Genomic DNA, 13078 nt, shown 5'->3' with positions numbered 1-13078 from the left:
AATTCTATCTATTTCTGTTTGTTGGTATCTGAAAATAGACAGAGGTCCTTGAGCCTCTGCTGGGCTTGATACAAGAGTACAATCTGGATATAAATTGGCACGCACAGCACACCTGTTGAATTGAATGGCTCATATCTTTTAAGAAAAAGAGGAAAAGCTAAGCCCCCTAATGACAGACAGAAATGATTACCTTCTTCTAGTAATTAAAAACAAATAAAACGTTGTAATGGTTAAAAGCATCTGTAAAAACTGGTAATGATCGCCAAAAATTAAATGTCAACTGCAGATACATCCCATTTAATTTCATGTTTAACTCTCTTCCCTTTTCACCTTCTAAGAGTTCCATGTCTTTAATTTTTTTTGCAGGATTTGAAGAAACTCTGGTTCTTCCTAAGAATAACTACAGTCTGGTCTATTTTCTCTTATCATCCAGAAGCCACTGCCAAAGTCAGGCCTTAGGCTGAGACTGTAAGAGGCCTCAAGTTCAGGTTCATTGAGTTTAAACTGACTGGATTCAAAGTCCCACTTCATTTCACAGATGCCTTAGGAGTTTTTCCACATTTCCATTAGTTTAAAATGAGGGATCCATGATGTAGTATGATGGTTGTGAAGGTATGGTCCTTATCTATTTGTTCTACATTTTCCAAGTCAGTTACCTTTTTAAAAAAATTATTCTATTCTTTTCAATAAGATGATCAGATAAATGAATAGACAAATGTGATTTAATCTGAATAACTTCTGTAGGATTAGATATCCTGATTTTAGAACTGGAAAATATGGCCACTATAGCCATATATCTTTTCATTAATTAAAATAGAATCTTCATAAATATTATAATTATTCCCTTTATTTATATTTTCTTCCCTTGACAAAAATATTCACATATCTGTAGGATAGCTTCTGGAAATTATAAATGGGAGTTTATATAATATAGAATGTTGTCATGTTTTAAATCAACATGTGTATTTTGTATTTGGCTTTATTTACCTACTAATTTATGTGTACTTTTCCAACTACTGACAATGTTTCAATTTATCACTCTTGAATCACATTATAAAATTTATATAAGTCTGTAAATGAGATAATAGTATTGTACTAATGTTAAGTTTTCTGATTTTGATCTGTAGTAATTTAAGTGAAAATCTTTTTTAAGCGAATATATTTCCAAAAAAGGAAATATATACTGAAATACTCAGAGGCAAAGGGTGTGATACCTATAAACTTACTTGTTCTGAAAGAGAGAGAGGGAGGGAGGGAGAGAAAGAGAGAGGGAGAGGGGGAGGGAGGGGGGAGGAAATGGAAAAGTAAATGTAGCAAATAGTAACAACTGGTGAACCCAAGTGAAAGATAGTTGAGAGTTCCTTGTAATATTCTTAAAACTCTCCCTAAGTTTGACATTATTAAAAAAGAAAAAAAGTTTAAAATAACAATAAAAAACGTGGCAGATAATCCCAGGTACAGTAGTGGAGCATTTTGAGAAACGGCATATGACCAACACTCCGGATGACCTGGAGGACCACACCGTGGGGAAACACAGACATCCACGCCCGAGTGAAAACAGGGTTAGAGCCAACGTCCTGGTTTTGATAATGCCCTATAGTTATGTTAGCCGTCAGCACTGGGGGAAGCTGAGAAGTGGGTACCCAGGACCTCTCTGTGCAACTTCTTATGAGTCTATAATTATTTCAAAATAAAAAGTTGTTTTTTTTTTAAGTGGTTCAGCAGAGTTAGACTCTGAATGTGAAGAAGTCTTGGGAATATCTTAACCTATTTATTTTGCTTATATTTTCCTTTTTATGTATGTACAAAAGTGATACATGATAAAAATGTATGGATAAGTCTGAAGAGCTCATTTAGTATAAAACATAGATTCTAATGGTTAAGGAAAATGACTACATGATATTCCAACAAACTCATCTTGATCAGTCTCCCAGAGGCCCCGTGCTTGATGAGTCCCCACAGAACCCTCTGGATGTGGCTCAGAGAGCCGCACAACCAGACAGTGCAGGTGGCCCGACCCCCGTCCCCACAGGGGAGTCCGCTCCGCCCAGCCTCTGCCCGCTAACGGCACTCCTGGCAGTGAGGAGGGCCCTGTCGCCATGGCTCTCTGTCCTCTTACAGTGTTTTCAACGTGAGTTGGAAGCAAGAGGGGAACAATGGGAGGGATTGCCTGAAGTTTCCTGTTTTCTTTTTTTCCACAGGGCTGCCTCCTGCCTCTGGCTGCCTCATAGCCGTGCTCATATTTAGATGAAATGGGCTGGAATTTCGGCTCATACTGGTGTCTCCCTTTGTACCGTCCAGCTCCCCAAAGGGTTGCTTCTCAGCTTAAAGAATATACTAAGTCATTTAGCAGTAGCACTCAGGCTGGATTTGGGAGTGTGTGAATTCTGTCCAAAAGCTGCAGATGTTTAAGCTATTTCCTCCTGGAGTTTGATGGAATAATAAAAGGTTACTGTTGTCACAGTAAGGAGGTCTGCAGCTGGTCCCATTTCCTTTTATTACTATCCAGTGTAAACAGATTAAATCTAACTGCTCGGATCACCAGAAGGGTACATTTTAAAACCAGAAATTCCTTATTTCTTCTCTCTTCCTTTTATACTCTTAGAGTACCCTCAGTCCCTCTTCAGATGCCAGTTTTTAATCATCAGGAACATGGTGGCAACTGATTGTTCAAACTAAATAGCTCTTTTCAAGTTCACGCTCCCTTCTCCAGAGCCTAACTGCAGTGGTGCACAGGGAGCGACCCTCACCTCGAGGGCCACCCGTCTGCTAACTGCAGTGATGCAGTGGGTTGGGTAACCCAGGACAACTACTGGGGCCTCCCGCCACCTGCGGCCGAGCTTGCCGCTAGTGCACTGTGGGCTTGTCCTGAGCGCCCCACCTGGCTCCTCATCTTCCTGTGCGCCCAGCTCCAGAAGCCAGCGAGTGGCTGGGAAAAGGGGGGCCCTGAGCTCCCACATCATCAACCACAAGTGGGACAGGTGCTGGGGAGGTGGTGGGAGGTCGGGATGGCAGCTGAGGAGTCATTCACTGACGTGTAAGTTTTATTACTAACAAGTAATAGCCCGTGAAGCTGTGGGTGGATCATTTAGTCCCGGGGTTTTCAGTACTCTCTTTTTGAACACACCTAGAACCCCTGATCCAAAAGCAATTTTATCTGGAAGTCCATGAAAAAAGTGACTCAAAACAGAACTGCTGTATTTGGAGGGACTTGGGGCCCTGGTCTCATCCCAACTCCCCACAGGGACATCTGACAGGGCACCAAGGAATACAGCTGGAGAACCACTGGCTCTCTACACGTGGAGAAGCGAGGGAAGTCCAGAGAGAGTAAAAACCCACCTAAGGTCATGGGGCAGCTAACGGCAAACCAGAGTCTGGCACCTTCCCCATCACGTGACTCTGCTTTACCCCGTGTGCCTGTGTTCTGTGTCCTTAGAATGAGCAGGTCTTTGTCTTTAAGACAGTAACCTCAAGCTTAAAAGACGAGTAAAAAGTTCCACAAGAAAGAAAAATCATATGTTACCTGGAAAAACTGATTTTGTAGCTAATGGGGGCTATCATAATCCAGTTTACTAATATCCAGAGATGACTAGCGGAAGGGATGACTTTTCACGGCAGCATCTGAGTGTTCAGCTGCACAGTTCTGGACATGACAATGGCAGCCACTTGTACTGGGGAGACATGAGGGCCCTGAAAACGTCCCAGCTACAGAAGGCCAGCTCAGAGGGTGCAGGTGCCAGGCGCGGGTGGAGGATACATGGGAAGGATGAGCTCCACACCCAGAGTCTTCTTTCCCACCCCAGTCCTTCCTCCCAAAATGTGAGAGACGCATTTCTTTAGTTAGAAGAAATCTTTTGTTTTCTCCCAGCCTAGCTGATATGATGGCTTTAAATCAATTACGTCTAATCCCATAGATCTCTGGGATACGGCCTCAAGGTATCCCTTCAGTTTTATCCATTCACTTTTATTCACGGGATGCATTTCTATGTCCTCCACTTTTCAGGGAGACATCACCGATGTAATAGAAAGAACGCCAGAAAAGGAATTCTAGTCTCTGACTTCTAGACCTAGCTTCTGGTCTCAGCTCCTCCACTTTCAAACTGTGTAACCCTGGGCTAGTCACTTAACCTGCAGCTCCCATATAAAATCCTATAAAAGGAAAGGCAGGCATTGTGAGGATGAAAGGGAAAAAAGCGTGGAAAGGACTTTTAAACCATAAAGCACCATGAACATGTGAGGCATCCATGTTGTTATAATTATTTAATCGATGGATCAGACACATTTGATGACGTCACTTCAGAACTGCTCCTGGAAACTCTGCTCTCTTGGCTCCTGCCAGGATTGTACACCTACCCTCCCCATGCTAGGAATGCAGGGTTAACTGCAAAGTGCGTGGCTACGGGTTTCCCAGAGCTGCTCTTCCCAGTAGGCCTCCCTTTCGGTGATGTCTGGAGCAAAAACAATACCATAAAATAATCCTCTAGCAGCCAAGTGTAGAAAATTAAAAAGAAGGATCACTAATCCAGACAGGAAAAGTCCTGATTTATTGCTCTAAGCTCTCTCACCATAAAATGGCAGTGAAACAAAAACACCATTCTGTGGGATGAAGGGGGAGGAAATTTAGAGTTGGACAGAAAAAGCTGAAGGAAATGAAAGTGCTGGTGTGCTCTGCAAAGTAACTCTCCAAATATGCCATTGGTCACCATGGTGTTTCCAGGCCTCTCCACCAGCTTCCAGACTAAGGTGCTCGGCTTATGCTGGGCAGAGACCTCTCCTGGCTGACGGTGCTGCTAACTTCACCCGGGATCTTTCAGTCACCCATGTCATCACCAGACCAGATCAGGGGACAATGGAAAGCTAAGCTGACAAGCTTGGGAGATGATGAAGGAGGCAGGGCAGAGTTCTGCTGCCCCACCACATGGGCTAATTAATTAAGCTTGGCCGCGTTGCTAAGGCCGGTGTGCCATTCGGGAGCCCAGGGGTGGGGCAGGAAGGGCTGCTCCTTCACTCCGGTTTCTAAATGCACTTTCAGAGCAAGGCCTTCTATAAAGACCACCAAGGTTGTAGTCTCTGAATGTAGTCAACAGCCAAGGGATCACATTTAGAGCAAGCAGACCCATTTCCAGAAACAAACATTAGGTAGGCTGCACAGGGGAATGCAAACCAGACTTACTTGCTCTACGTCTCCTTTTTCCATCGCCAGTTCCTCCATCTCTGGTGCCGGCTCATCTTCTAGGAAGGGATTGGTGGATGCGAGTGGAGACTCGAGTTTTTTCTGTTGATTAGATGTGAGAAACAGATAGGTATTTTCTGAGCGTGGTCAGTAGCTTTCCCCACTGATCTGCTTTTTCCAAGTCTCTCCAACAGCTACATCATGAAATCTGATCTAATGAGCAAAAACTGAGACAACCTGGACCACATTCTCACCTCCAGGCCTTCACACTGCTTCTTCCTCTTCCTGAAACCTTACTGCCCACCCAACCCCAATCCCAAGCTGCCTAAGATTCTCCATCATCCTTCAGTCTTCAAGTCAGAAGTCCCCTCTTTTGGGAAGCCTTTCTCACCTGTCAAGTCTGGGTTGTAAGTCCCAGTCACACGCTCCCATCACCCCGGTATGTCCCCTACCCAGGTATTTACTAAAATACCACAACCGCTCATTTATTTGTCTTCTCCCCACTAGCTTCTGTGACAGCAGGAATCACATGTCTTGTTTCTATCTCTGGTGTCTGGCATGTCATAGGTCTTCATAAATATGAATGAGTCAAAATGCCAGATGGGTTTGAATTCAAGAACAAACTGTAGGACTTCCCTGGTGGCGCAATGGTTAAGAATCCGCCTGCCAATGCAGGGGACACGGGTTCGAGCTGTGGTCCGGGAAGATCCCATATGCCGTGGAGCAAATAAGCCCGTGCGCCACAACTACTGAGCCTGTGCTCTAGAGCCCGTGAGCCACAACTACCGAAGCCCTCGTGCCTAGAGCCCATGCTCCGCAACAAGACAAGCCACCGCAATGAGAAGCCTGCGCACCGCAACGAAGAGTAGCCCCCGCTCGCCGCAACTAGAGAAAGCCCGTGCGCAGCAACGAAGACCCAACGCAGACAAAAAAAAAAAAAAAAATTTTTAAAAAGATACTATAGAGCTAATCTTTTGTGTTCTAGATTATAGAGAGAAGTCCCGTCCCAAATAAGTCTCATTACAACAACCACAATAAAATCTTGAGAGAAGTTACTCCCCAGCTCCTGAATGCGACCATTCTTTCAAAAGATGTCATCGAGTGGGACCTTGGGCTAGCGGGAAAGCTGGAGGCAGGAGATGTGGGTTTTTAGCCCCAAAGCTGCTGCGCTGGCCAAACCGCCTAGCTTCTCTGAGCCCCGGCGGCCGGATCTGCTGAATGAGGAGGATAGAGTTACAGGACTACTTGAGTGATTAAATGTGATAAAGCATGTGAAACCCTAGGAGAAGCACGTGATACATATTACCGATGATGAGTCCAATATGACAACAGAATCGAGGCAGATCTTTGGAATTTTTTACAAATTCTACCTCAGGATGTTATTTATGCCAGGGAGCTGGGAGTTCTAGCAGAAAGGGAACTAAGTGGACAAGCAGGATAAAAGGGACTGGCTGGTGCTGGGGAAGAGGGGAAGGGGAAAGGAATGACTCTCTAGAGACAAGAAGCTGGGTGGAGAGGAGCTTCTAAAAGTACTTATGACATTTGAGCATATATCAGTGGAGCAGCTTGAACTAATCCCTACGCCAAGAGGGAAGGCAGATGGACCACAGTGTGTGAATGACTTTGTCAAGTGCCAGGACATCAGCTGAAGATATTACCAAAAAAGAAAGAAAGGAAGAAGAAAAAAAAAAAAAAAGAACAAAACAAACAACCCAGAAAAATAAAACTTAAACACAAAAACAAAAACCACACCTGTGTCTGGTTTAGGCTTTAAGACAATTCCACTTACATTCATGTCAACTACTTAATTCTTGGCCCCAACACTTGGACGCTATTATGTAGCTAGACAGAGCCTTGGGGTATGAAGAAAGCCCTGTGATTAATGTATTAGCTCTAGGTAATCAGCAGTAGGACAATGATTTTTGTGGTATCCTCTGGAGAAACAATATGGTCTAAGAACCCAGCAAACATTTCAAATGTATACACTCCGAACTTTGGCTTCTTTGCCTGATATGGAAAAAAAATCCTTATAAATGTAAAGCAATTGACATTCATTTTCAAAATTAGGATATTTTTAGAAATGTTTCTTTGAAAGCCATATTTCTAAGTTTTAGTTGTCACTGTGAGGGTTGCTGGTATTTTAGGGTGAGGGTGAGAAAGGGAATCTAAGCTTCAACAACAAGTTAAATTAGTTAGTAGCACTGGATTCCTGAACCCACTGGCTCAACAGTGGGTTTGGGGATCATACTGAGGAGCTGAATCTCTATGATTCTGAGTCTTTCAGTCCTTTGAACGTGTAAAGAGCAAGCCAGCAACTGAAGTGAAAAGCTTTGTTCAAAATCATTCAGCCACAGAAACAGGATATGAATTTTTGAACCAAACGTTCCTCATCTATTGCTAGGTCTACCAGGGTTGATAATAACGTCTCACAATTATTTACAGGTGGGCCTCATTTTAAAAACAATGTGTTACTGGAAATATGACAAAAAGGGGACATTGGTGAAGTGGACTGAGGGTGTTCCTGGGCTCCATGCTCACCGGTGGGGTATCCAATGGGTGGACATAAGTACTAAGAAGGAAACATAAAAGGCAACACTGAAAAAGCAGAGCAACATTTCAGGCAGTATAATGTGGGCTACTTGTTGGTGTCAGCGGGTCAGGAGATTCCCAAAAGGAAAGGTGTCTTTCCTATTCCCGCAGTCTCTCTCTAGTCACATACTGATGAGATTACCAGGGAGTCAGGGGCACTCAGGAACTTCTTGTTCATTTCAGGCACACACATTCCAACAGGGGACCAAGCTGATACCAGAAAAGGGATTCACTCCTCCATTCACCCATTCGACAAAGGGATGTGCTGGGCACGACGAGGAAAGCAGGGAGCAAGGTGGACCACCCTCTGCCCTCAGGGAGCTTACAGTCAGGTGGGAGAGACAGACTCTAACCAAATAATCACACAAGCATATGTGATTATTTTCAGGAAAAGCAAAGGTGACGAAAGGATGCAACAGAGGGTCACAGAAAACTTCCCTGAGGAAACGACGTTTGAGCCAGAACTGAAGGATGCTCCACAGTTCAGTGTGGGAGGGGCACGGGATGGCCGGGGCTTTCTAGGCAAAGGGACCAGCACGTGACGCCATCCATTCCATAGTCCTGTGCTGAGCATCTGCTCAGCTCCAGGCACACTCTTAGGCACCGGAGATGCAGCAGTGAGCAAGATAAAGAAGGGAGGCACTGTGATGAAAATACAATGTAGGAACTGGGCTGGGCTGTGGGTGAGGCTGGGGAAGGGCTTCTTCATATGGTGATCCGAGAGGGCCCCTGTGAGGAGTGGATTTTTGAGCAGAGACTTGAATGAGGAGAAGGAGCCAGCCGGGCAAAGATCTGGAGAAGAGCATTCTCACCAGGGGGATCCCATGCAAAGGCTGGAATGAAAGTAGGACAGGGGGAGGGGGCGGGGCAGCCAGGACCCAATCACACAGCCTGTCGTGGGCCGTGGGAAAGGTTAGGTTTTCTTCTCACGGCAACTGGGCAGTCACTGGGGGTTTTAAACAGGGCAGCGGTAGGATTCAGTTTTAGAGTGTGAAGAGGTTGCTGCAGCGTGCCAGGTGGGGCTGATGTGGGAGTGGGCTAAGCTAGAGCTGTGGAGATGGAAAAAAGTGGCCAGACCTGGGGCACCTTTAGGAGAGAGAGTCAAGAGGACTTGGTGAGAGGGTGGATATGAGGAGGAAGAAAAGAAAGGAATCGAGAGTCGTGCGCTTTCTGGCCCGAGCAACTGTGTGGCTGGTGCAACCACTGACTGAGGGACGGGGCTGGGTTCGCACCCAGGCTCTACCGCTTGGGTATGTGGCTTAACTTCTCCACGCTTCAGTCCTTCTAGCTGCAATGTGGAGGGATATCAACACCCGCTGCACAGAGCTGTCATGAGAATTAATGAAGTAACGCACGCAAAGCATGTCTATAGAGCAGCTTCACACAACGGTCAGCTCATAGCGGAAGCTCAGCACATGGGGGCTGTCGTTAGTGTTTAATCGGGGTGGGCAAGTCACGAAGGCAGAACCATGGCTGTGCCTCTCTCAGTGAAGCAACTCTCCGGAGGGAAAAAGCGGGGAGCACAGGACTTCGAAGACTCACAAAAAGAATTCTTTTTAATCACAAGTGAGATCCTGTCCCTACTATACCGTCTCTTTGGGAGCTCTCCAGGAAATGTAAGCAATGCACCCATCAAATTACAAGGCTTCACCCTTCTCCCCTAGTCTCCAATGAAGCCTTCAAAGTAACGCCTGTACCACCATCCTACTGGCAAATGTTATATTATAAAACCCTGAGGGGTGGACATAGACTCTGCTATTTAGGGGCCATGTTACTGCTCAGATTGATTTGCTGTGATAAAAGAACAAGTCTTTGCAGGGAGCCATCACCGGCACAATTCAGCCTTCTGTGCAAGGGCCCCCCAGGCGGAGCCAACCAGACCATGCTTCTCATTCCTGCTCTGCGGCTGTCAGAGCCCACAGAGAATTACAAGGTTAGGTTTAGATTTGAAAGAACTCAAATGACACATTCCATGAGCTCTGGGGCTGCTAAGTGAAACCAAAAATTTGCCGAGAAATGACCGACTTTCCAATTTTAAAAGGATTCATTCTTTTTGCTATGATGACAGTTGATTTCAAGTCCATACAGGAAGGAAAAATTCTTCATTCGGCAAGTTAATTCCTACTAATTAAACCACATGGGACTCCCCACACCCACCTTCAGAACCACAAGGGCCGCAGGCCAGCCAAGCTGTCTAATTTACTGTTGGGAAGAGATGGTCAGGCTTTAGTCAGTAGTACATCCATACCTGGGTCTGCCTGCACACATGCCTTTCTGAGGCCTACCTGGACACTTCAAATGATCAAAGAAGGAATTCTGAAATTTAAGATGAATCTATTTCCTTTCTCTGGAGGAGAGAGCTTTCATTATGAGGTGAAAGTTCCACAATTTCTGCATTTCTCATTCCATAAACACTTTACTCCAGCCCAGTTCCTGATCTGTTCTTAAAGAGATGGCTTGGAGGCTTCAGTTGATAGGACAGTAAGTACAGGACTATTTGCACCTGGTTTAACATCACTGGAACCCCTCTTTTGTTCTTGGTACCACCATGTTCATATCTTATGTTGTGACAGTTATGCATAGGTTTCTTTCTCCTAATAGAACATAAGCACCTGTCTGATTCAATTTTTCATCTTTTCCCAAGGCCCTGCACCAAGACGGAGCTTGAAAAACACTTGTGGATAAATGCTGATCACATGAGAAGCACTAAATAAAGTCCTCTTCAGACACATGGGCAACATTGTCTGTTTTTTTGTAAAACAAACAACCAAAAAACCCAGTGTGTGTGTGTGTGTGTGTGTGTGTGTGTGCGCGCGCGTGTGCGCGTGTGCACGTGTATGCTTGGAAGAGTCTCAAATTATACCCCAAGTTGTTAAACAGTGCACATCTCTGGGGAGAGGGATTTAGAGTAATTGAGAAAGAAGAGATTGTTCTTTTAGAATTTATTTGAGCTTTAACAAGCATGTATTACTCTCCCTCCGTCTCTCTTTTTGGTAAACAAATTACCTGAAACATGAAGATGATTTATAACTAAACTCAGACAATATTTTCTAAAACCCTTGGTATTTTAAAATTGTGATATAATTAACATAAAATTCACCATTTTAAGGTGATTTTCACTTCAGTGCTTTCATAGAGGCTGAATATAATGTTTAACCTTAAATCTAATCGTCGAGTCCCTAATAATGCACGTGGGCATAGTTAAATCATACCTAGACATTTGCTTTTAATTTCAAGGCATTTTAATTTACAGACTTTTTTTTTTTTTGGCCGTGCAGCACAGCATGTGGGATCTTAGTTCCCCAACCAGGGATCGAACCCATGCTCCCTGCACTGGAAGTGTGGAGCCCTAACCACTGGACTGCCAGGGAAGTCCCTTAATTTACAGACTATTTTAAATCCCTCCTAAAGGGTCAGGAGTTTAGGCAATTAGTTAGAAGGCTTGGCCACTCCCTTCCTCCAGTAACAGTTAAGCACAGGGTGTTATAAGCTTGTTGGGGCTGGAATAGTAAAAAACAAAACAAGCCCTGTCCTTAAGACTCTTTCAGTCTAGATTTCTACAGATGTCAAAGAGCATCTGTCAAAAAAAGAGCAAAAGATGATGCATCGCATGGATCAGTTAGGAAGGTCTTTGCAGGTGAGCCTGTCCCCTCTCAAGCTCACCCTCATTGTTTGACTGTCAATCAGTCACCAAGGGTCTTAAAAGGACCTGAGTGATAAAGTGAAGACGGGGAAGGGCACAGGCCTGGGAGGGTCTCTGGTCAACTTGGCTCCTTGGCTGACTTCTTATCTGCTCTATAATCTTCCAAGGAATCTGCTAACTTTCTATGAAATTTGGCATATGTTAAAGGGTATTATGATATACTCTGGTTCATTTTGCAGTTCTGATACCCTGAAACAAAATGGTGACCACAAAAGATTTTCCAAAAGGTATATCCTGGGATCAAGGCACGACGGGGAGGAGACAAGGGGCAGCCAGTCTTCAGGTGGGGTATCCAGCAGCTAGCATGGCCATCAGGCCAGGTGGCCCTCCTGGCCCAGGCCAGGCCAGCCTCTTCCCAACACTGTCTGTTGGGAGCATGGTCAGTGGTCATGACTAAATCCATCGGGGTCCCTGATGCTGAGGCTTACAGGCTACTGATGAAGGTGTGGTCCCAACTGCCTACAGCAAGGTGCTGGCAGGACCAGGGTCAGAGTGAACATCAACGACAGTGAGAAGCACGGCGTTCACATCTCCCCACAGCAGGGCTGCAGTGAACCAATTCTCTAAGACCTGGCCTGCCTTGTGGAAGAGGCCAGAGGAGTTCTGTTGCCTTTCTAGAAACTAATCTTTAAGGGAAAATCCTCACAGGCTATGGAGCAGCCATGGTCAGGACTTGGAAAATGCAGAATGATCACTGGGTCACGATAACTGTGACAAAGAACAGTCTGAGGGAAGAGCTGACTTAAAGACGTTGAGTGACTTGGAGAAGTCTGTACAGAAGACAGCTGACCAACTGGAGGGATGAATGAAAAGCTCCTGGCTCAGCAGGATTTCCTGGCCAAGGATCTGTAACCTGAAACTCTCTGCAAACTTTATAGGAGAGGCAACCAACAGCTGAGCAACTGGAGGACATCTCTGTAAATCAATTATGCCAGAAAATTTCAAAACCAGAAGTCCAGAAAGGAAGGGATTGGTGGGAAAGGTTCAGGGGCTCCTAGTGACCATGAGCGGCACCGCAGAGCGCAGCACCCCCAGGAGATGGAAGGCTGCAGCCCAGGAGCGTGGCCCTGGCAGCGGGTGAGAGTGGAGGGGCTGGGCTGCCCCAAAGAACAGGTGCCTCCAGCCGTCTCCTCCCTCAGACAGAAGTTGGTTAACAGCTGACCAACTGCTGCTTTGACATTCCTATACCAGTTTTCCACAGAAAAAGCGCTGTCTTTGCAAACTTACATTCAGCTCCTGCCTGTTTTTCATGGTCTCTACGTGGTTACCCTGCACAGTAGCCTCACCTGGTGTAGAGGGGGTCTTCCCAGCCCACATTACTCTAGATCTTTTGACCTTTGGGGCATTTCCTAGCACAGGTGAGACCTGACGTGTCCCAGGACAGCCCCGAGTTTGCAAGGTCTCCTGGTCATCAGGTACCACAGGGCCGGCCATTCGTTCCCCTGTGACATTAGAGCTCCCGAAATGTAAAACCAAAATCACTAGGAAGAAGGGCCCAGCCAAAGGAAGGGAGGAATGGCTCAAAACAGGTGTTTAGGAGTGCTGTGATTCAAGCACTCTTCACGGGACACATTTCCTGAACAGTGAGCCGGACTACTGGCTCCCGGAGCCCA

The 13078-nt window shown here is 45.6% G+C and overlaps 1 protein-coding gene across 1 annotated transcript in view; it reads right to left on the bottom strand.

Annotated features, from left to right (window-relative positions):
• VPS53 (VPS53 subunit of GARP complex) overlaps positions 1–13078 on the bottom strand; it is a 124277-nt gene that overhangs the window by 52743 nt on the left and 58456 nt on the right. The window contains exon 12 of the mRNA XM_082859861.1: positions 5174–5275. Within this exon, the coding sequence (XP_082715987.1) occupies positions 5174–5275 (102 nt within the window). The remainder of the gene's footprint in view (positions 1–5173; positions 5276–13078) is intronic.

Source organism: Leucopleurus acutus (genome assembly GCF_964270905.1).
Source record: "Leucopleurus acutus genome assembly, chromosome: 19".
Classification (NCBI taxonomy): domain Eukaryota; kingdom Metazoa; phylum Chordata; class Mammalia; order Artiodactyla; family Delphinidae; genus Leucopleurus; species Leucopleurus acutus.
This window is presented reverse-complemented; position numbering and strand designations above follow the sequence as displayed.